The following is a 23,332-nucleotide window of genomic DNA, read 5'->3' on the forward strand; positions in this document are numbered from 1 at the left end:
ATACTGAAATGCAGTAAATATTTTTTTTACTTTTAACTAAATGTCTTAAATTTAAATCCACTAAATATAGAGATATTTTTGTTAGAAAACACTTTACCTGATATGACTTTTTACGCAAATTAAATTTAAATTAAACTTCAATACAAATACAAAATATCAAAACCACAATTTTTTTTTTTGGATAAGTGTCATTACAAAGTTCCAAATCTTAATATAAGCTTTTCCTAGAACAGGACATGATATGTACCACATTGTAAACCTTTCCAAAGTACCAAATCACCCTTTGCAATATCAGGAAAATTATCAAATAACCAGCCAAAAACAAACTTCTTCAAAGGGTAATCTTGTCAAAAAGCAAGATCATTAACTTGATTTTAATTGGGAATTGCAGAATTTCACATGGCTTAACTCATGTGACCACATGCCTAGAAGTCCTCCCATGTTATTATTATGAACTCACTGTTAGGCTTTATGAAGGGTCAAACTGCTAAAGCACCCTCTCCCTTTGACTAATTGATTCTCCTGATTTTTTCAGCTTATTTTAGTATAATGATATAATGCTACAAAATATAGGTGATCTATCATACAGAGTTGGTGAAATATAGGATTTATTCAGGCCCTTAGTTATTAATAAATTCTAAGTTTAGTCCTTATAAGTTATGATATAAAGAGATTTAATTATTAATTCATTCGAATGTGTGGTTTTTAGGTTATTTATGTAGCAAATATGTTATGTTTAGACTATACTTAAAGCAATATTTCCTATAATACGGACTAATGTACAAGCTTAACATTATACAAGGACAGTCAAATGATGTAATGATACATATTTCTTTAAATTTGTAAAGATTCACCAGCAAATGAATCAAAATTCAAAGATACACATCTCAATTAATTGTGGTTGCATTTGTTTATCCAGATATAATAAGGGCGGAAATTGGAATTTATCGATATTTGAAGGACCAAAACTGCAAATTCTCCGATAAGATTTTGTCAAATTTCCATGTATGCATAATTAATATATGGTCAAAGTCGAAATTAAGTGCAACTGCACCTATGTCTAAGTAGATGAGGGCCATATAGTATCTCATTATGTCGCTAATAAAAATAGCTTTGTGCCCCCCACTTTGTCATTATAACTAAAGTACTAAACTAGTCTGAGGTTCTTGAATCATGGGCATTTTGACATCTGGGAAAATGACAATCAAATTGACCAAGCCAAACTATTTTTACTCAAATTAGTCCCTAGATTGACTTCTATGAACATAATTTTACTAGGTTAATTATGTTGTACACCGATAATTAATTAGTACATTGTGATTTGTGACTTGACTCAACTACCTTCCTTAAATATTTCCATGTTTTCTTTGCTGTTACAGTGCTGACTGCTACTGTAGCCTAGAGGCTAGGATTCATCATATCTCTTTTTTACGAAGGCGGTGTCCGATTTAGCTTGTCCGCACTTCAATTAATGTACAAGGTTTTTTTATTACTTTTCGTCACTAAATGTATCAAATTATTTGCGTAATAAAACCAAAATTGAGTTACCTAGCGATTTTTTGTTTCGGCTTATTCACCCCTTCCTCTTCTTGTCTATTACTCATTCTTAATCAAGAATATGATGAGCTTGACCAAAATGATTTGGAGAAGCACTATAAAGCTCAAGTGCATCCTTATCTTAACTTTATATTTGTTGAAATTGCAAAATCATACATAGTTCAAGTCCAAGAAAATGAAACATTTTGCCCTTGCTAATACACTAACCACCCCCCACTAGATAAATTTCACATGACAGTTGCAGATATTGCCAACAAACTCAGCGTAAACATCTTTATTAGTACAACAGGACAGAAAGAGTCCCAAAAAAAAAGTGAATAGAACATTGGCAGTGGAGCAAAAACAACAACATTCGGTGTAATTTTATAAATGGGATATGAGGAAAGTGGTGTACGCAACTTTACCTTGTGAAGGTACAGGGTTGTTTCCAATAAACCCTCGGCTCAAATAAAGCATAATAAAATCAAGTATAAAAAGGGAGATAAACAGTGAAACAATCATGTTAAAACATAATGGAAAAGAGAACAATAGCAACAACACATGATACGATAACTGAAGCAGAGGAACAACAATCAATAATAAAATTGAAGAACAAGATTGTATTTGAGTAATAATAATACTTATAAAAAAACTATACAACACTCAATTACCTGCTAATTTTCTAACCTAATCCTTTACCTCTATATCCTCCTAACCTATGTTTTCAAAAATGTCAACGGGTGCATGTTGAATCCTTCAACAATAGTGTAATTTTGAGGGATCCGACACGGGTGCGGCAACATTTTTGGAGAGTCCGAGCAACTTAGCTCCTAACATCAAGTCCTCAGCAACTTAAAAGTGTTCCATGTCTTGTTTAATTACCTCTCTCGATACATTTTAGGCGTAACTCTACCTTTCCTCATACCCGTCATAGCCAACCAATCACACCTCCTCATTGAGGCATCTATGCATCTTCTCGAAAACAACAAACAAGAGAAGTAGAAACTTCTCTTCTCCTAGGAGTTCAAAAACATAAGTAAGAACTATCAAAGTACTTTATTGTCCAATGCTACTGATTATTTGAATCCATCAAAAGACAGTAAGATGCCATGGTAGAAAAGCTTTTGTCTTTAGCTCCAAAGGTGTCCATGTGCTGTTCCCATATTCTAATACATAAGCTTACTTCTTTTGTTTCTGCTTCTCCAGACCAATTGGTTTAAATATTCTCACCCTCCTAAACATTTACTAGCTAATAACAAAGAACCCCTCATAAAAGTTTTACAAATACAACAACACAGAAATGCCATTACTTCTAAATTTCCTCCCCTTATAAAGCACACATAACTTAGGTTCTTACCTTTATCCTGCGCTACATTTCCCTCATTGTCTCTCTTTCTCCCCTTATTTTCTTGGTAAAAAACTAACATGGCTTCTTTAGAAGGTGCCTCTATATCCGACGAGCCGACTTCCAGTCCCCGAATTTCCTTCTCTTCAGAGTTTCTTGATGAGAAAAACTTCATATCCATAACACCAAATGCACAAGCAGAGAAAGAACGAAAAGATCAGCAAGAGAGAGCGCGGAGTGCAGCTGAATTCGAGTTCCTGTCGAGCAAGTTAACCAATGAAAACATGATCACAGCGGACGAGCTGTTCTTCGAGGGTAAGTTACGTCCCTATTGGCAAATGCATTATGCTGAAAAGCTCAACAAGATTAGTTTAAAAACTGAGGGAGAAATATTGAATGAAGCTGAGGTGAAGAAGAGTCAGGAAGAAACTAGGCCAATAAATTGGTTTATTGATGAAGATCCTTCTCCTAGGCCACCAAAATGCACTGTTTTATGGAAAGAGTTATTGAGATTGAAGCAAAAGAGAGCTTCTTCATTATCACCTTCTTCTTCTACTTCTTCCTCCTCGTCTTCAGGTTCACTTGCTGATATATCTGTAGCACCAGATCAAGAAAAAAGTGAAAAAAACAAAGGTCAAGCAACCAAAGAGAAACATGTAAAGAGGATTAAGAAAGGATTGGAGAGAAGTAGATCAGAAACTTTAAGAGTTAGACCTGTGATTCATGTGCCAATTTGTACACAGGGAAAAAACACTGCATTGCCACCTTTGTTTTCTATTAAGAAAAAGGGTAGAGCAATAGAGAGATGAAAAGAACTTGCTTTTGATAATCATTGTGCAGAGATGTTCTTTCTTCTATGTTTTCTTCTTCTTCAATTCGATTTCATTTCAAGGCTTCTTTTAGTTTTCTTTCCTTTCATGAGTTTAGATTACATGCTTTGTTGTAGAATCTGATTAATTTACCATGTTGATGTGTTCATTTCTTGTAATGTATGTGAAGCTATCTCATCTAGTTTCAAGAGTTACTGTAATCTAACATATCTCTCTCTTTCATTCTCATGCAAAGAACTAGTGAGGCATATGCCTCTTGAATTTCTTTTGGAATTGTGCAATATTTACACTCTCTACCTTTTTTTTTTTTTCTTTTTCGCAATTTTTTGTGCATATTACGCATACATGGTTTCATTGGAGAGGGAGCAGAACAAAGTAAGTCACTTTACAATCAACAGAAAAACTCTTGCATCACTTTCATAATAAACAAGTTACAAACATGTTTTATACAATTGCGTTTCAATACATATATGAATGAAAAACAAACTTTTCGAGTTACAGGAGGAAAATACAGAAACTGAAAACTTCAATGACTATATATACAGCTATGACACCAAAAAATTATCGCAAAATTCCATTTTACTATACTACTTGGGCAGACAGTGTACTGGCAAACCATTTTGAATAGTTAGTCTTGGTGAGTGTATTCTGGAGTTCCAATAAAATAAGTTTTCAAGATTTTTCTTTACACCAAATTTTCAAAATATTGAAAAAGAACTGTAGGTCTGAAATCTACTGTCGAAAACTGAATATTTTATACTTCTCAATGTCCAAAGGAGCAAAGACAATCTCCTCATTTAGGGGGCTGTGACAACAATGGATTCCCAGGAGTGGTCCTACAGTTAAAGCAACAGAGCAATTTGATTAATATTTGAACAAAAGCAAAAGGCAAATGCAACGGAAAAACTGCCGCAATGAATGACTCGTTACCTGAGATTCAACCCTGGTTTTCCGAGAAGATTGCTTGGTACCTGGCCATTCAGATTATTGTTCTGCAAGAAGCTGTAACAAATAGTAATAACATGAGATGAGCATATACAACATCAAGCAAGTTCCTCAATCGCATCCTTTGCAGGACATTAACTTACAAAATGTCATGACGATATAACATCTTTGAATATCTTGACAAAAAAGATATTTCATTGAGCTTTATTTAGGGTAAAAATCATGTGGAATGGAGGGATTTGTGTGAGATAATGCCAAAAACAGATAATACTTTTTTCTTGATTCCTCAGCTATGAACTAAAATGATGTTTTTGGAATCGATGTGAACGAGCAAGATTGCCAGGCATACACTAATATAGTAATATTCAACTCACCTGACAATATGTATAACTATTTCAAAAAAGACAAGAAAGGAAAAGTAGATATATTTCAGACACACATGCAAACCAATTATCTATCTCCTATTTCTCTTTAAATTCACATTTGGTATAATATGTGTCTATTGTGGTCTCCTACAAAAAAAGAACATAATTAGTATATGTACCTTAAGAAATGAAACTCTATGAGCAAAGATATGTCTAAGCAGTCAAGGAGCTCATTGCTTTCTTTGAGAACTATTATTCACCCTAACAGCCTCACCACTTGCATCCAGAAACAAGAACTATCTTTCGTTAAACTTTGTGATCCTATTTCGCATGTACCTCATAAATTTTGCAGTAGTCTAAATATTGGTGGCAGATGAATACAAAGGTCAATAAGAACGTTTTTCATGTATCACGAATTTGATAGTGGTCCAACATTGGTTTTGTTACTTATTTCCAGTTTAAACATGGAGAATCCAAACAATGTGACAGACCGGAAAGTATTCAAAATGTGGAACCACAATCTCAAGATTTTACAAGCAAATTTAGTTTTAGAGTCACCAAGATTATATGATCTGAAAATTTTAGCAACTTCGGAGAAGCGGTGAAGTACTTCAGTACACTTCAGTTTTAGGATTCTAAATGGCTGTATATTAGTTTTCCAAATTCTCAAACCCTGAAACACTCAAACACAAGGGCACAAATTTCTAGTGGCTCCTAGTATGTGTCAAGGATTTCCTACTCCTTTTCTCAAAGTTTAGACATTTTCAAGCAGTACCTTTTTGCTTGTTATTCCTTCGAGCTATCTTTCCTTTCCAACTTGAGCAATTGATCTATAGAATTACAGTATGTGAAGGCTGGAAGATCATCTCACGCGTGAGTGACGAGAACCTCGATTTGGCAGTTGGATTCTCACAGTAAAAAGATCTATGGCTGCTCTACCATCGATCAATATAAGTATCTGACACAAATTTACCCAAACCTGCTTCTTCAACCTTTTTGAAAATGCTCTCTATAGTCTATACCAAGAGAAAATCACTTAAGAGACTCTATTTGAGGTACTTAATAAATTTCTAGCTTAAATCCCTTACTTGCATGTGCTTAATGAGGCTGTGTCCCCCCAGCACCCACTTCCGTGACAGAGAGAAGATATAGCAAATCCATTGAGGTGGTTATAGAAACTATACGTATACTATGCTAGCATCGTAGGGTTACTATACTTGAGAAAAATTGTACTCATACGCATCATAGGGTAACTATATTTGAGAAAAAACAGTACCTATAGTATACTAGCATCATAGGGAAACTATAACTGAGCAAAACAGAAGTGTTACAGATTACTAATTGATATCTATGCAAACAGAGGGGCCAGAATCCATTATTTATCATACTCATTTTGTTTTATTATGGAAAGATGAACTTACATTTCATTAAGGCTGTTAATGTTTCCGAGAGATGGGGGAATTTCTCCGCTAAGCTGATTGTCTTCCAAGTATCTGAAATAAAAGACGAGTATTAGGAATAGACACACTTAATTACAAAAGGTTGAAGTAGCTTCTATTTGTTTTTCCTTTTGTGAATTTTTCACATAAGGCCGGGCTATAATTGAAAAGTGCATTATTGCAACACCAATTTAGAACAAGAACAAAAGAAACCAAACTGTAACTTACAGACTCTGCAGGTTATTCAAAGAGCTCAGATCTGGGATAGATCCCGTCAAATTGTTATTCGCAAGCCATCTGTGAGAAGTAAGAGACTGTTAAACAATCTATTTGCATCCATAAATCTATGAGCACTAAGAAAATTATATTCACGTACATGCCATTCAATGCTGTCAATTTTGCAATGCTAGGTGATATTGACCCAGAAAGACCCAAGCTTGTTAGGTTTCTGCAGACAAAAGAAAAAGGAACACAAGTTAACACGTATAATCACTTGGACAACCATAATTTGGGTTGGGGTAAGGTAAAGTATTCATTTTCCCATTTTTTCCTTCTCAGGAAACGGGAAGGGTGGGGGAGTTTGACGTTCATGGAGTAAGAGACATCTGAACTCACAAAGAAGTTACACGAATTCGTGTTCCTCCAGCACATGTAACTCCAGTCCATGGGTATTGAGGGGGTAAACATGGATCACCATTCCAATCAGGGGGAGGATTCTTGAAACTCTCCTTCAATTTTTCCAGAGCTATCACTGCAGTAAGAAATATATCACATTAATGTAGCAGAGGTAATTAATCTACAGAAAAAGAGGCAAAAAGCAAAATGATCGGGGCCGAAAGGAGTTAGCAAATATGATAATTGGACTACAAGCTAAATTGATGTTCTTGGTCGGGCCAAAAATAAAACAATTGAGCTACAATATGGAGGATTAGCTCAATGGATTTCACTAAATTGAACATTATAAATGTATTTTCAGAAAGATATAGGTATGCCATGTGGATATCAGATGAACACTGGTCTGTTTGACTTAACAATCCTAGAGGACAGCTAAAACTTATCCAAGTGCTAGGTCTATATTTGAAGCAAGAAAAGCAGATTACCATCTCGAGTATGAGTTTTTCCTCCGACGGGCAACACTTCAAAAACCTCTCCTGCATTAATCAACGGACCGATACTTGATCCAAACAGTGGAGTTAAAGTTATCTTTGTAATACCAGCCAGAGGCCATTGACTTGCAAACACAACCATGCCAGTAGGAGTAACATTAAGATTGGCATAAAACAGTATATCGTTTATGCTTATGTTGAAAGCTCTTCCTGAGAACGAAAGTTGATCATCAGCAAAGTAAAGAGCTATGTAATATGTTGTGTTTGGAAGAGGTGCTGGAGGCCATAATAACTCCATAGCTTCAAGCTTACGGAGAGCGAACCGTGTCTGAAATACTTTTGCAGGAGGGTGATTCCAGATACCAGAAACAGAAACATGTCTGAAACTTTCTGCAGGAGAATATCGTCCATAGGGCTCCCAGAAACGATCAAATTCATCGTCAGGATATCTGGCAGATTAAAATACTTGCAGTTATGATACACATAACCAAAAGAAACGTGTTTGTATAAACATGGTTGATATAATCAGATACTAGGTCTTCTAACAACAACTATGAAACTAGACCAAATAGACTTGAGTATAACTGCATTCAGACAGTTTATCAACTATATATATAGGGGTGGTATTTTTCTTGCTTTAGTTATGCTTAAGAATAATTTTCCGGAACGCGCTAAAAAAGATATGCCCACAAAGGCTGTTATCTGGTTAGTACAAAGAGAATAACTCATGCAAGGAATTTTTCTGTCTTTCTTGTAATAAATTTAGGATTGGTGAGGGAAAGGATAGACTGCTTTGCAGTCCATAACCTATTTCAAATGAGCAGCAAGAATGAACCTAAAGCCTCAAAGATTTCAATTCACATTGTGATCAAACAATACTAAGTATATGGATTACTAAAAGACCCTTTTTTGCATTTTTAATTCGGGTGAGTAGTTGAATAGAATAAGACTTGCTTCTGGGTTTTCCCTAGGATTGTTAGTTTGTTTCACACCTTCTATTTTCCTAGATTGTCTTAATTGAATTCTCACTTTCTTTCTCCTTTTATGCATGATAAATCTTATTTCCACAAGCCAACAGATGGATTCCGTAGGAAAAAAGAAGCGAACTTTATGGCACAGTAGTATCTAACAGAGTTATTCGGACTAATTAATCCAAATTACAACAACAACAAACTGTATAATCCCACAGGTGGGGTTTAGGGAGGGTGGTGTGAACGACCTTACCCCTACCTTGTGATGGTAGAGAGGCTGTTTCATATAGACCCTGGGCTCTCTTAAACATTTCTATGTTGAAAGTTGAACGAACATCTAAAATCTTAAAAGTTCAGGAGTAAGTTGATGGTCAATAGATATTGAAATAAATAAATTGTTAACCATTTTAACACCTAAATTGGGATTCAGTTATAAATAAACTGCAAATATTTCAATTGCATCGTAAGTGCCATCTCAAAATTCAGGAATCATAATTAGAACTCAAATACCAACCTAATCAAACCAAAAGAAACCCTTTTTAGTCAAAAGCTAACAACTTTAGGTCCAGATAGGTGAACAAACTAACCTGATAATTGAACCATTGTTCCCAAAACTGCTCCTTGCAATCAAAGTCAATGCGTAAGTATTAAAATCTGTTGAATTATACAATGAATCCGATACTAAAACAAGTTCCAAAGCAGATATAAAAGGGTCGGAATCAGTATAACTATTAGCAGCCAAACACACACTCATAGTCTTCCCTATGGCCTTAAAAATCCCTTCATAATATGAAGACATTCCATGCCAATAATCCTCAGTTGTATTCACTGGACTCCAAAAAGTACCATCAACGATCTGATCAAATACAGGAGGATTCGAATTCCCGTTAACCCCACCATAGAAATATGTTGTCCTGACCAAGTATTTCCCTCCTCGATAAACGGGAACCTCATAACAGAATTTCTTGAAAACATTGTTGTTCGATGGAAATGTACGGACAGTTGACAGTGTAGAATCAAGTACTTCAACAGTAAGATTCTTGGGTGTTCCTGCAGATACAAAACCAGCATCGGACACCCATCTTTGTTCATTAACTATAGAATCAACTGCAGCACCACAATCAATCAGCACTCCTGAAATCACGAAATCAAGAAAAGTTGAAATCTTTGACAAAAAAGATAAAATTTCAAATGATGAAAAGAGGAGTCCGGTGCACTAAAACTCCCGCCATGTGCAGGGTCCAAGGAAAGGGTCCGGCCACAAGGTTCTACAAGAGGCTGTTTGCAAGGCTCTTGTCAAAAAGAAATGATGAAATGAGAAAAAGGAGTTTACCTCTAAGTGATTGAGAAAGACAAGGGAAGAAAAGAAGCGACAAAAACAAGAGAAAGAAAGAGGAATAGGAGGAGGACATGGTTAATGATGATGGTTCAAGAAACATGGAAACAAGCAAGGATTTTGATGATTTTAAGGTGGGTGGGGTGGAGTGGGGGGTGGGAGTGGGGGTTGAATGAGTAGTTAGGGTGAGTTAAGCAAGAAAAGAATAGGAGAAAGAGGGGTGAAGTTGGTGATGAGGAAAGAATCAAAGTTGGAAATGCCATTTTTTTGCCATTGTTTTTTTTTTTTGGTGTAGGACGCGGGAATGAACCAAGTCAAGCCTGCTTCACTTTGCTGCCATTTGCGGATTAGGTAATTCTTATTATTTTTTGTTTCTAAATTTAAAGGACAAAAAAAGTTATGAATATGACTAAACAACTTATTAAAGTTCTTTAACCACCCCACCGGCTATACCTCATAAGCCTTTTAGAATGGAAACCATCTGGACTACTCATCCTCATTTTCCTTCCATTATTAGGAATTCTTGGGCAAGCATGAATAATGACTTGCTTCCTTCTATCTATCGCTTTCAGACCCAGGTAGCCATTTGGAACAAAGAAGTTTTCGAAAATATCTTCTATAGGAAAAGACGTATCCTAGCTCGAATAGGTGGAATTCAAAAGTGCCCTCACTATCCTACGAGTAATTTTCTCCAAAATCTGGAAAACTCTCTAAATCGAGATTTAAATGAGCTTTTTCATGAGGAGCAGGAATTTTGAAAGCTTAAATCTCATATTCATTGGCTTAATGAGGGAGACACAAACACTAAATTTTAGCATATGTCCACCATTCACCGAAGGCGCAAAAATAGGATCTTTGCCCTGCGAAACTCCATTGGCAATTGGATAGACAATAGACAGGAAGTCAGAGACCTTATCATTTCCTTCTTTTCAAACCTCTACTCCACAAACCTTATCCATTCTAATAGGCATGGCCACCAGGCCTGCAAACACTTTATTGATAAGGTAGATGCAGACTACTTAGAAAGACCAGTCTCGCATAAGGAAATAATGGACTTAGTTTTTTCTTTCAAGCCCTATAAATCCCCAGGTCCTGCCGGTAGTCATCCTTTTTTTTTCTGAAATATTGGGACCTTGTTCAACACTCAATTGAAGAGTTTTGCTTCACAGTTTTTAGACTATGGAAAATCCCTGAGGAAATAAATAATACATTTGTCTGCCTTATTCCTAAGGTATCTAATCCCGAGTCTATTACTCAGTATAGGCCCATCAGTCTCCGTAACACTACTTACAAGATTATCTCTAATATTATTGTCAATAGGATCAAACCTCTTTTTAAGGATCTTATTGGTCCAGCTCAATCAAGTTTCTTGCAAGGTCGTAGAGCATCTGATAATGCTATGCTTGTGCAGGAACTCCTTCGGCACCTTCAAAATTCTAAATCTAGGAAAAGTTACATGTTGGCAAAAATATATTTAGAAAAGGCTTTTGATCGATTAGAATGATCCTTCATTCATGACACTCTCCTCTACTTCAGATTCCCTCAAAATTTGGTCACTCTCATCATGTCATGTGTCTCCACTATCTCGGTGTCTTTGTTGGTCAATGACTCAGCAACTCCTTTCTTTACGCCTTCTAGAGGAATCCGCCAGGGGGACTCACTCTCTCCATATCTTTTTATTATGTGCATGGAAAGACTCTCTCGTAGAATTGAAACGACAGTTGAGAATTGTCTCTGGACTCTTATTAAATTATCAGCGCGTGCTCCTCCCATTTCACCTTTGCTTTTTGCTGATGATATTATTCTTTGTACTGCTATTGACTCTTCTTCTTGCAACACTATGATTGAAATTTTCAAGCATTTCGAGATAGTTTCTGGTCAAAAATTAATCTAACCAAATCTAAGGCTTTTTTCTCTAAGAATACTCCTACCTTGGCCAAGGATAGAGCTGTTCATGACCTAAACATTAATGAGGGTCAGAAATTTGGTAAGTACTTAGGCTTCCCTATGTTCATGTCTAAGCCCACTAAACTTGACTTTCAGTACCTTCTAGATAATTTTAAGAGTCGTCTTTCGGGCTGGAAAGATCCGCTGCTTACAGCTGCAGGGAGAACTACACTTATCAAGTCGACCCTGAATACCCTTTCCAACTATACCTTTTCCAACTATGTCATGTATCTTTTACGGCTCCCTAGGTATGTCACTAGAAAAATGGAAGCCTATGAGCAAAATTTTCTTTGGGGCACAACTTCTACTAAGCGCAAGCTCCATCTCCTAAAACGGCTAGATGTTACTACGCCTAAGGACACTGGGGGGCTTGGAATCCAACGTCTCACAACCAATAACCTTGCTCGGTTAGCATCTTCTGCATGGCGTGTTTTTCATTCCGATGCGCCATGGGCTCAGATACTCAGATCTAAGTACCTTAGGCGCAAAGATGACAATTCTAGAATTTGGACAACAATTATGACAGGTTGGGTTCAATGTCAAATTGGGCTTCAATGGCAACCTGCAGATGGGAAACATGTCCTTTTCTTTACTGACCCTTGGATTAGGCCAGATTGTTCTGTCCATAACTTCATTCAAGGGCCCCTTCAAAGGCATGAATTCAAAGCTAATATTGATTCCTACAAAACTGATAATCATTGGATTTTCTCTGAGCTCTTGTTTGACTTTACCCAGACCATCTTCAGTCGTATTAATTCTATTTATTTCCCTCGGTATGATGCCTTTAATGTTGACAGAATCGCCTGGGGCCTTACAAATAATAAAATATTTTCTGTCGCTTCCTGTTATAATACTTTACTTAGAAAAGAGCTTACGAGCAACGAGGGCGTAGATTTCCTGTGGATTTGGAAACTAGGTATTCCACCAAAGCTTAAGAATTTTTTATGGATTTTACATCACAATCGATTCCCTACAGCCTCCTACTTGCATTATATAAACTGTATTTCCTCACCTCTCTGCCCTCTTTGTCACTCTTTTCCTGAAACTATTTCCCATTTTTTCTTACATTGTAAGGCTGTACAGCTATTTTGGGATGAGTTAGGAATCTCTGTTCAAATAACCAACATCATGTTACCTATCACTGATCACCACCCCTAATGGTGGCTCCTTAGGATCTTAGAAATAAAGCCAAGCAACTCTAACCAAACCCTTCGTTTGCCCATTCCCTCAAAAGTTCTTCTCAGTTACTATTTTTGGACTCTTTGGACTAGCCATAATAAATGTACCTTTGAGAAAAGGTCTTTTAATATAAGCCTGGCGTGTGTCTTATCGGTAGCTTCTGAGTTCTGGTTGTTGGCCGGGAAAACATATTTTAAAAAGCATATGTTCCCTCTGTATGTCAAATGAAAACCTCCGGCACCCAAAGCTATAATGCTTAATTCGGATGCTACCTTTAAGCCTGATTCAGGTCGTGCTACTATAGCGGGAGTCTTTAGAAACCACAATGGAGCCTGGCTCTTAGGCTTTATTGAACACATATCCACTACTAGCCCTTTAGAGGCAGAAATCCATGCTCTCATGCTAGGTTTATCGATCGTTCGTCAGTATCAGTTGAACTCTCTAAAAATAAATGTAGACTGTGAGCAACTAGTAAAACTGTTGCAAGTTTCATCAAGTATTAATTCATCTATTTTAAATGATTGCAGGTACCTACTACAGGCTCTGGATAAACCACTAGTTCAGCATGTTAGTAGGGGATAGAATAAGTTGGCGGATCCGCTAGCAAGAGTGAATGTATATACTACTACTGATGGACCTTTGCTGCTACGGGTCCCTCCCACATCCCTAAAGGATATTTTGCAGGCTGATAGAAGTGGAGGACCAATTAATAGACGGAGGAATAGAATAAGTGCAGAGGCTTTATATAATAGTCTATATAATAGCTATGCTATCACTACTGCTAGCGCGTGTACAGTGGCTCTGCCACAAACTACATCCCTGTAAACTTTGGTTTTACTTTATGACATTATCCCCTTTTACCAAAAAAAAACTTATTAAAGTTCTTGAATTCACTATCTTTAAAGCGGAAAAAGGCCATATATATCACCAATTATTAAAAGAGGATATTTCAAAAATAGTTACATTTTACTGAAAAACTCACCTTTCATAGCCATATTTGACATAATTATCATTTATAGCCGCTGTATTCAATTTACACCCGCTGTATTCGATTTTATCAATAGTCTGTATTCATATAAAATATAAATACAGTACCATTTAGCTGCTGTATTTGATTCACAGCCGATGTATTCACTTTTACTCAGTGGTCTGTATTCATAAAAATATAAATACACTACATATTTATTCTTGCCAAAAACACTACCATTTCTTTTTCATTTTATTTTTCTATATTTTTTTCATGTTTTCCTCATTTTTTCTTCGTCCTTTTTCTAATTTTTTCTATTTTTATTTTTTATATATTTTTTTCTCTCTTCTATCTCTCTTTTTTTTTCTTTTTTTTCTTTTCTATTTTGTACTTATTTTCTTTATCATTTTGTTGTTCTATTTTATATTTTTAAAAAATATAACTATTCGAGCACAAGTCATTGATGATAACATAAATACCATAATTGTTTACCTATTTGTAGTCACACCGTCATTTATATTTTTGTATTCATTGATACAACTATATTTGTATTTGTATTTAAAGTTCGCTCTTATATCTGTATTTTCTAGTTCGCGTTTATATTTATATTTTATAGTTTGCACTTGTATTTGTATTTGTTAGTTAGCACCATCATTTATATTTTATATAACTCGCACTTGTATTTTAAAGAACTGTTTTGTATTTGTATTTTATAATTGACTGTATATTATATTGGATGATATTTGTATTATGATTTTATTGTGTTTTTATATTTAGATTATATTTGTATTTGTATTCTATTTTCATCGATGTCTTTTTATTTTTAAATAATTATTTTGTATTTGTATTTGTAAGTTGATTGCATATTGTATTTAGCCGTGATTATGTATAATTTATCATTTGTATTTGTATACAAACAAGTAAATGCATTAATTGTATTTTCTTGATTCTAAAATATATAAATATGCAATGTATCATTTGATACAAATGTACCATTTTTTATTTGTATGTCAAAATTATTATTTGTATTTGTAAATAAATAAATATCACTTGATACAAATACAATTACGAACAAATGAAACCAATGATTTTAAAAATACAAATAAATATTATATTTTTATAAAAAAATTGAATTGTATTTATTTGTATCAATAAATACAACTCGTATAAATAAATATAAATAAATATTCATAAAAATAAAATCAATCGTTTCTTTTCAATAATTAAAAAATACAAATGATAGTTCACACTTGTATCTATACGTTATAGTTCGCATTTGTATTTGTATTTTATAGTTCCCACTTGTATTTGTATGTTATAATTCGCCTTTGTATTTATATTTTATAGTCCTCACTTGTATTTATATTTGCTAGTTCGAACAAATGAAAAGAAGGAGAAAAATAAAAAGAAAAAAAGGAAAAAAAATGTGAGAAAAAGGAGAAAAAATATAAAAAAAGAAGGAGAGTAGTAGAAAATAGAGAAAAAATAAAATAAAAAAATAGAAGGAGAAAAAATAAAAAGGAAAAGAAGAAAACGAAAAAAAAAAGTCAAAATGAAAAAAAGACAACGAAAAAGAAAAAATTGAAAAAAGAAAGAAGAAAGAGAAAACAAAAAAAGGAAAAGAAAAAATGAAGAAAAAAACTGAAAAAGGAAAAAAAAGAGTAATAGAAAATAGAGAAAAAATAAAAATAAAAAAAGGAGAGAAAATAAAAAGGAAAAAAAGAAAAAAAATACAAAAGAAAAAAAAGAAAATGAAAAAATTGAAAAAAGAAAAGAAAGAGAAAACGAAAAAGAAGGAAAAAACTGAAAAAGGAAAAAAAGGGATAATACCCACGAAAATACCTGAAGTTTAACCAAATTTACAGTGGAGCATATTGAACTTTGCGGGGGTTATTACCCCCTATACCTTTTTAATTGAAATTAATTCCCCCGGACTTTTTTAAAGTGGAATTAATCCCCCCTCAAAATGTATACCCAGTTTTTTCGGTGGGAAGTGTGGTACACGCGCCGTTTCTTCTCCATTTTATCACTTTTCAATATTTTTTCACCATTACAACCATATTAAATATTCCAAATGATTCCATTGAGCTTATGAAGAAATTTTTTTTTTTCAAATAATTGAATGGAATCTTCCATTAATTTTCCATTGAAACTCGAAAGATTCAATTAGCGAGTTCCATTAATGGAAGATTCAATGAAACTCGCTAATTGAAAACTCAATGAAATATTCAATTTCCATTAATGAAACTCGGAAGATTCGAAAAATTCATTAATGGAACTCGAAAGATTCGAAAAATTTAATTTCATGATTCAATTTCCATTAATGAAACTCGGAAGATTCGGAAAATTCATTAATGGAACTCGAAAGATTTGGAAAACTTAATTTCATGTATGAGACTATTCAATCTTCCATTAATGGAACTCGGAAGATTCAATTTTCATTAATGAAACTCGAAATTGAGTTTTCGAGTTTGAATCTTCCGAATCGTCCATTGATTTTCAATTAGTGAGTTTCATTAAATTATAACCATTGAGTTTCATTAAATTTCAATTCAACAATAGAGCAACCACTGTTGAAGAAAGAAGAAAGAAGAATGAAAAAATAAATAAAAATATAAAATTTTAAATAATTATAAAATTAAGGGGCTGTTTGGCAAAAAAAAGAGTTTTAAAATGTTTTTAACACTGTTCACGCATTCAATGCGCGTGAATCACACGCAGTGTGCCAAGTGGAAGCTATATGCCATTAAAATACGAAAAAAAGTTTGGGGGGTAATAAGACCCCCCACAAAGTTCAGTATGCTTAACTGGTAATCCTATCAAACTTCAGGTATTTTCGTGGGTATTATTCCCTCGAAAAAAGGAAAGTAATAGAAAATAGAGAAAAAAAATACATGAGAAAGGTTATGAATTGTAATTATGAAAAATTAATAAGCAAGAGAAGGCTATGGATTGTAATTAATCGAAACTAGGCTAAATAAGGTAATTAAGAGTCAATATTGGCTAAGTTATGTAATTATCCCTTATTAAAAATAGTACGTAAATATCTTCTATTATACTTTTGAGTTATTTATATCCTTATTATCTAACTTTGGGTATGTATATATCCCCAAATTATTAAAAATATTACGTATATATCCGTCAATTAGACGGCGTATGCCATGTGTCCTCATCTGGAAGGAATCAACCCATTTTTCCTTAGCAATTTATCCCTTAACCTGTCAGCGAAATATTACATGAACAGAGTTGGAAGGGAGTTTCCTTCACGCCTATTTCTTGGCGAATCAAACCAATGCAATCACAAAAAAATTTGTTAGGACGAGGACATGTGGACGAAACTCGCTTCCAACTTCTGTGATAGAACGTTTTTTTGGTAGGTCAGGGGATAAATTGCTAAGAAAAATGGGTTAATTTTATGTTTGAGGACATGTGAAGTGCGCCGTCCAACTAAAGAATATATATGTACCATTTTCAATAGTTCAGGGGTTAGACATACCCAACGTTAGCGAACAAGGGTACAAATAGCCCAAAAATATAAAAGAGGATATTTACTTATTATTTTCATTAGTTTGAGAGTATATATGTTTTTTTTTATTTTTAAAGTTAAATATTTAGATACTTTTGATGAAGGGGAGTATTGATGTAATTGATAAAATTATTTTTTTTTGGTAAAGAAGATGTGCATTAAAACTTAAAAGAAACAACTAGTTAAATTACAACCCCCTCCCGAGATGTCTGCCCAAACTGCATTTTTTGCATACACTGGTGGAACTTCAAAAAAGGTTATTTCATTGAATCTGCATGTTCTTGCACCCTCCTTCGCTAAAGCATCTGCCACCCCATTCTGATCTCTATAGCAATGGCCGACTTTCGGATTTTCTAGCCTTTTTAGTCTTAATCTGCAGTCCAGAATCAAAGCATCATAGTGAAGGTTACTATTAGATAACATAGAGATAATTTTCAGAGAGTCTACATTGATTTCAAAGGGGAGAATATTATTTACTTCAACCATTTTGATGCCTTCAATGAGGGCAAAAAGTTTCATCATGTTATTGGTGGTGTTATGGAAGCTTCTGCTGAAGCCCATTACCCAGCCCTCGTTGGAAGACCTAACTATCCCACCTATTCTACCTTTCCCGAGATTCCCAAGGCAGAAACCATCAGTGTTGAGTTTGAAAGCATGATTGATAGGGGGTTCCATTTAATGTTTATAGTGTGAGTTTGGTGGTTGGAGTCATCCTTAGAAGTAAGATGCCTATATTTTACTGCTTGGCAATAGGCGTGGAGAAAGTTGGGATGGTTCTTCTAGTTGTTGAAAACGTTAGAGTTTCTATTGTTCTAGATGGTCCAGAGGCAGAAGGGAATGATATCATAACGATCCAAGTAATAGTCAAAGCTTGAGTACTGATAATTTTTCCAAACAGAGTGCCAGTTTGAGGGGAGAAAGTTAGACAATGGGAAGATTGAGTTGATTAAAATTAAGGATAACTGGTGTCCAAAAATCTTTAAGGATAGGGCAATTTAAAAAGATATGAGTACTGTCTTCCTTATGGTGGTTGCAAACAGGGCATTTGGGATCGGCAATAACCCCTCTTTTGCGAATTTTGAAGTTGCTGGGGAGTCTATCATGCCGGTTCAACCAAAATAAGGTTTTGATTTTTGGAGGGAGCCTAGCCTTCCAAATCCAATTGAAGTTCAGTTGAAGGCTATTCCCAAAGGTCTTAGCAATATGATTGTAAACACTCTTACTAGAGAAAATGTCATTTCCGGTGATGTTCCAGATGAGCTCATCAGAATTAATTCTAGGATTAGGAATGATGGAGCTTGTAAAGCTTTGGATAATGTCATCGGGGATGACAACCGGTAGGTCATTGAAGTTCCAACACCCATTTTGCCAGACATCGGACAGTTTGATGTCCTGGGCATGTTAAGGAAGGGAACATGTATAATGGATAGAAGTGGTTCACAGTGGTAGATCCACCTATCATTCTTGAAGTTCACCTTCTCTTTATTGTGGATTTTCTAGGAAGAGGCAGTCTTACAGATTCCCCAACCCTTATAGATATTTTTTTAAGTTCTGAAGCTAGTTGGTTTGCAAGATATGCCATTGGGCCTGTATTTATTCTTGAGGATTCTAGACCAAAGACTATTAGGCTACTTATAGAATCTGCAGGCTAGGCTAGTTAACATGGTGGTATTTTTGATGGAGGTTTTTTGGAGTCCCAACTCCCCATTAGCCTTAGTGTCTGTCAGAATTTGCCAGTTGATAAGGTGCATTTTTCTTTTGTATGGTGTGGTTCCCCAGACGAAATCTCTCTGAGTCTTATCAATTAGCTTATTCATATTAAGAAATTTTGTTTTTCAACCAGAAAGCTTGGTTTTGAGGTTATCCAGAATAAATTGAAAGTCCCTATTGCAAGGTTTCTGGTGGAAAATGGGGAAAACCACATATTTACAAAAGGTCTCTCTTACAGGGATGCCTAAGATGGAAGACAGTCTAATTTTATCATCTTGGGGACAGTTTTTAGAGAAGAGAACTTTGGATTTCAATGGTTTAACCTTTTGATCAGAGTGAAGAGTGAAGCTTTTGAGAGTGTCCCTGATTATCTCACAGTTTTTCTCATTTGCCTCAGTACATAAAGTGAGGTCATCAGCAAAAAAAGATGGGAGATGTTAGGACCTTTTCTGCTGATGGATATGGGGTCCCAAGTGAGAATATCTACCTCATAGTCAATCCTTCTGGAAAAAAGTTCTATGTACATTATGGAGAGGTAGGGTGAGATGAGGTCTCCTTGTCTAATTCCTCTTGTTTGGGTGAAGAAAGGGGTTTTCTCACTATTAATGAGGACATAAATGGAGGAAGTAGAAATGCAAGTCATAATGAGGTTGGCTACCAGAGAGGGAACATTAAAGAAGTGAAGGGTTTCCTAATGAAGGACCATTCTAGTCTATCAAAGGCTTTTTCCAGGTCTATCTTAAGAATTATGTTGGACCTTTCCCTCTTCAATTTTCTGAAATGGTTGAGACCTTTTGAAAAATGATAGCATTGTCAGAGGTTCTTCTGTTGGGGAAAAAGCTTGATTGAGTGGGGCTAATCAGATTTGAGATGAAAGGTCTCAGTCTGTTAGCAATGATCTTGGTAACAACATTGTATTGAATGTTACATAGGCCTATGGGTCTAAAGTTCCTTAGATTAGTGGCATTGGAGCAGTTAGGAATGAGGTAAAGATAAGTGGTGTTCACCCTGAGATCCATAGTAACCGAGGTGAATGTCTCTTTGCAAAAGGTGATAGTAGCATTGCCCATAATATTCCAATATTTTGGTACATAAGGAGATGGATCCCATCAGAACCTGGAGCTTTATAGGATTTGAAAGAGAAAACAACTTTTCTTATTTCTCCATTCGAAGGAGGATTGGCAAGAACAGGGTGATCCACATTTTTATGGATCCATAGGAGGAAAGATTGTTCTAGCATCTAAGTGGGGGAGGGGGGAAAGATTGCTCAGTGGAGAAGAGGTTAGAGTAGAAATTGAGGATGATAGTTTTGATATCATCCGGGGAATGACTCCAGTTCCCATTGTCATCCTGAATGGCTCTAATCCTATTTCTTCTCCTTTTGTTAATGGTGGAGGTATGGAAGAATCTAGTGTTAGAGTCTCCCTCAGTGGGCTAGTTTATTCTAGATTTCATTCTCCAAAATTCTTGCTCACTTCTGAGGATGTTGCTAAAGTCTCCCTAAAGGGAAGTTGTTGACACCCAATTTTGACTCGCCCTTTTTCCTTAATTATTTTTTTCGATGCTCCTCGGCCCTAAATAATTTTTACAAAAAATTAAATAAAAATAAGATACGTATTTTTGTTTCTGTTTCTACAAGTTTTAATAAAAAGAAAATTTATTTTCATTTATAAAATTATTTTAATTGAATATAATTAAATATTTTTGACATCAAAATTGCAAAATATATATCTTTTGATAGTCGCATCCACATTCTTTCTAACTGTATTTTTGGGGCAATATTGTGACCTTATATGTATATTTTTTTTTACTACATAAAATATATCTTTTACAAGATGTACATATATTTTTACTTTTTATGTATTTTATTATATTCTTATTTTCACACATACACACATATATATACATATATATACGTATTTTGTTAATAGAAAAGTCACAAAATATTAAGTCGGATGTTTGTACAAATTATGTCTGCAATTTATATACGTTAAACTAAAAATAATTTTAAATTTTTTTAAGGATATCAGGAAGCATCGATGAATTTAATTTCAATAAAAAAAGAGTATTCGGGCTAATAATACTCCATTTTATTTTATTTTATTTTAAACTCAACTCTTATTTTATAAATCTCGACTGATAGCCCAAAAATTAGCCCGGTCCAGTATAATTTCGATGCCCGTCTTGCCATCCACCTCAACAGATATGATTTAACCTAATCCGTGGATTTGTTTTAAATTCGAAGAATCCCAAATTCTTTATGCATATGTAGGCATATATAATTTTTTTAATTTAATTATTTGTTTATATATATATATATATATATATTTCTCTTCTTTAAATTAAAATTCAGACCGCCCGGACGAAGACCGAGCCGATAAAAAATAATTTAACTTTTCATACATTTATTTGCATATATATGTATATATATATATATATATATATATATATATATATATATATACACAACTTTTTTTTACTATTATTATTTTTAGGACCGTCCGATCTTTTGATCGGACGGATTGAAACTTGGTCAAAATTTCAAAAAGTTGAGGCATTAAATGCTCCCCACTTGTCCCTTTCTCTTTTTGAAAGAAGGTAGCTCACGCGTATTGCTTCAATCCCCCAAAAAAGAGCGATGAGTTTCTTTCAATTTTCCCAAAATCAGCTTAAATCAATTGCTCTTCCCCTTCTCTCTTCATCACCCTTCCTCCATCACCCCCTAAAAATGCAGACCCTAAAACTTTTGCTAGCTGGCCACCTGCCACCCCCGCTGTGAGAATCTCACCAAAACATACCCTCCAGCTTGCAAATCCTCCAAGAACAGAGAAAAAACAGGCCATAATCGGTATAACAACGGGAAAGAAGGCTCAAACGAGTCATTAAATGGCCTGAAAAGTGGAGATTCAGATTCAGAGAGTGATTTAAAATTTCAAATCAATTTTCTACAAGGTTGGTTTAATTTGAGTTTCAAATTCAGATTTTCAAGTCCGAATTCACCTATAAATAGGAGGTTTCTCCATCATCTCAGGGAGAGGGAGAAAAGGAGGAAAAAGATCTAAGAAAAGAAAGGTTGGAGAGTTCAAAAAATTAGAGAGAGTTCGAAAAAAAAACAAGGTGGAAGATTTGAAAAAAAGCAAGCGAATTCGAGAGAAAAATAGAGAGTTTAAGAAGTTGAAAAAGGCAAAAAAAGGTTGAAGATAGGAAAGAGTGGAGAAAATCGAGAGAGAAAAAGAGAGTGTCAAGAAGGTCGAAAAAAGAGAGAGATCGAGTATACAAAGTAAGAAATTCGCCCAAAAGCCTAAAAAATTGTCGTTTTCTTTTTGATTCGGTACGAGTCAGAGTTTCGCAGTCGAGTTCATCGCCGGAATTTTGACGGAAAATCCTCAGTCTTGCTACCCAACACAAGCCATATCTCGGAGCTTATAATCTTAGTCCAACTGACCATATGAATGCCTTTTAATTAACCAACCCAACGACCTATGCTTATGTGTTGGAATCTGTTAGGTTATCTGATGACTTATTTCCCGTCCAAACTCATTTCATCGTCTTCTAGTTGGAATACTCTTAACAAATTCTGAAAATTGAGTCTACAGGGTCTATATTCACCCACTACACGTATGAGTTTTTCTAGACACTTAGATCATGAAATGTTTGGTAATAAGAAAGAGCAATTTGCAAAGTTTTATAAGTATCCTAGCCATCCGAATGGTACTATATGTGTCTAGTAAGCCATTGAAATAGTGTAGATGTGTTTGGATAGTTAAGCATCTCATAGCTTCATCCTGGTTATGTATTACGTGAGAAGTTTGTTTCTGATGGTTTCTTATTCACCTAAAACTTGGATGATGGTGTGTAAAATACTGAATTAGTTAAGATCTTGTTTGAGTTTAGAATTAGAATATAACTTAATGTATTTATCTCATAAATCTGTTTTGTCGAGATCAAGATTATACTAATTTTTTCTTATTTTCTCTTTTCTCATGTACACTCGGAAGCGCATTTGGAGTTCGAAAGAACTCCATCTATGTCCAAATCAGAGCTTGTGTCCGCTATTATTCATCCTTGATCGAGTCTAGTTGTACCTCGAGCCACTCAAACGCAGATGAATTCTATAAGAGAATCTAACA

The 23,332-nt window shown here is 34.7% G+C and overlaps 3 protein-coding genes across 3 annotated transcripts; 1 reads left to right on the plus strand and 2 right to left on the minus strand.

Moving 5' to 3' along the window:
• Nucleotides 1-2,467: 2,467 nt before the first annotated feature.
• On the plus strand, nucleotides 2,468-4,184 carry LOC107856524. The gene has a single exon (XM_016701520.2). It carries the CDS (start codon nucleotides 2,962-2,964, stop codon nucleotides 3,688-3,690), a length of 729 nt encoding a protein of 242 aa, XP_016557006.1. The 5' UTR covers nucleotides 2,468-2,961; the 3' UTR covers nucleotides 3,691-4,184.
• LOC107856523 (probable LRR receptor-like serine/threonine-protein kinase At1g67720) lies at nucleotides 4,103-10,391 on the minus strand. Its single transcript, XM_016701519.2, has 9 exons — nucleotides 9,871-10,391; nucleotides 9,125-9,671; nucleotides 7,561-8,015; nucleotides 7,076-7,211; nucleotides 6,837-6,908; nucleotides 6,689-6,757; nucleotides 6,443-6,514; nucleotides 4,642-4,713; nucleotides 4,103-4,547 (listed from the first exon to the last, which is right to left on the minus strand). The coding sequence occupies exons 1-9, from the start codon at nucleotides 9,974-9,976 to the stop codon at nucleotides 4,505-4,507; spliced, it is 1,572 nt and encodes a 523-aa protein (XP_016557005.2). The 5' UTR covers nucleotides 9,977-10,391; the 3' UTR covers nucleotides 4,103-4,504.
• Nucleotides 10,392-17,657: 7,266 nt separating this feature from the next.
• LOC107856515 (ribonuclease H-like) lies at nucleotides 17,658-18,167 on the minus strand. The gene has a single exon (XM_016701514.2). It carries the CDS (start codon nucleotides 18,165-18,167, stop codon nucleotides 17,658-17,660), a length of 510 nt encoding a protein of 169 aa, XP_016557000.2.
• Nucleotides 18,168-23,332: the final 5,165 nt, after the last annotated feature.

This window comes from Capsicum annuum, chromosome 3, assembly GCF_002878395.1.
Source record: "Capsicum annuum cultivar UCD-10X-F1 chromosome 3, UCD10Xv1.1, whole genome shotgun sequence".
NCBI classification, from domain to species: Eukaryota; Viridiplantae; Streptophyta; class Magnoliopsida; order Solanales; family Solanaceae; genus Capsicum; species Capsicum annuum.

Excerpts from the sequence above, each read along its gene's own strand:
- LOC107856524 (XM_016701520.2), top strand. The coding sequence starts at position 2,962 with ATGGCTTCTTTAGAAGGTGCCTCTATATCCGACGAGCCGACTTCCAGT.
- LOC107856523 (XM_016701519.2), bottom strand. The coding sequence starts at position 9,976 with ATGTTTCTTGAACCATCATCATTAACCATGTCCTCCTCCTATTCCTCT. Across the intron at positions 7,212-7,560 it reads AAAAACTCATACTCGAGATG|TGATAGCTCTGGAAAAATTG; the intron begins GTAATCTGCTTT and ends TTCTTACTGCAG. Across the intron at positions 6,909-7,075 it reads CGAATTCGTGTAACTTCTTT|AAACCTAACAAGCTTGGGTC; the intron begins GTGAGTTCAGAT and ends TTTTGTCTGCAG.
- LOC107856515 (XM_016701514.2), bottom strand. The coding sequence starts at position 18,167 with ATGGAACCCCCTATCAATCATGCTTTCAAACTCAACACTGATGGTTTC.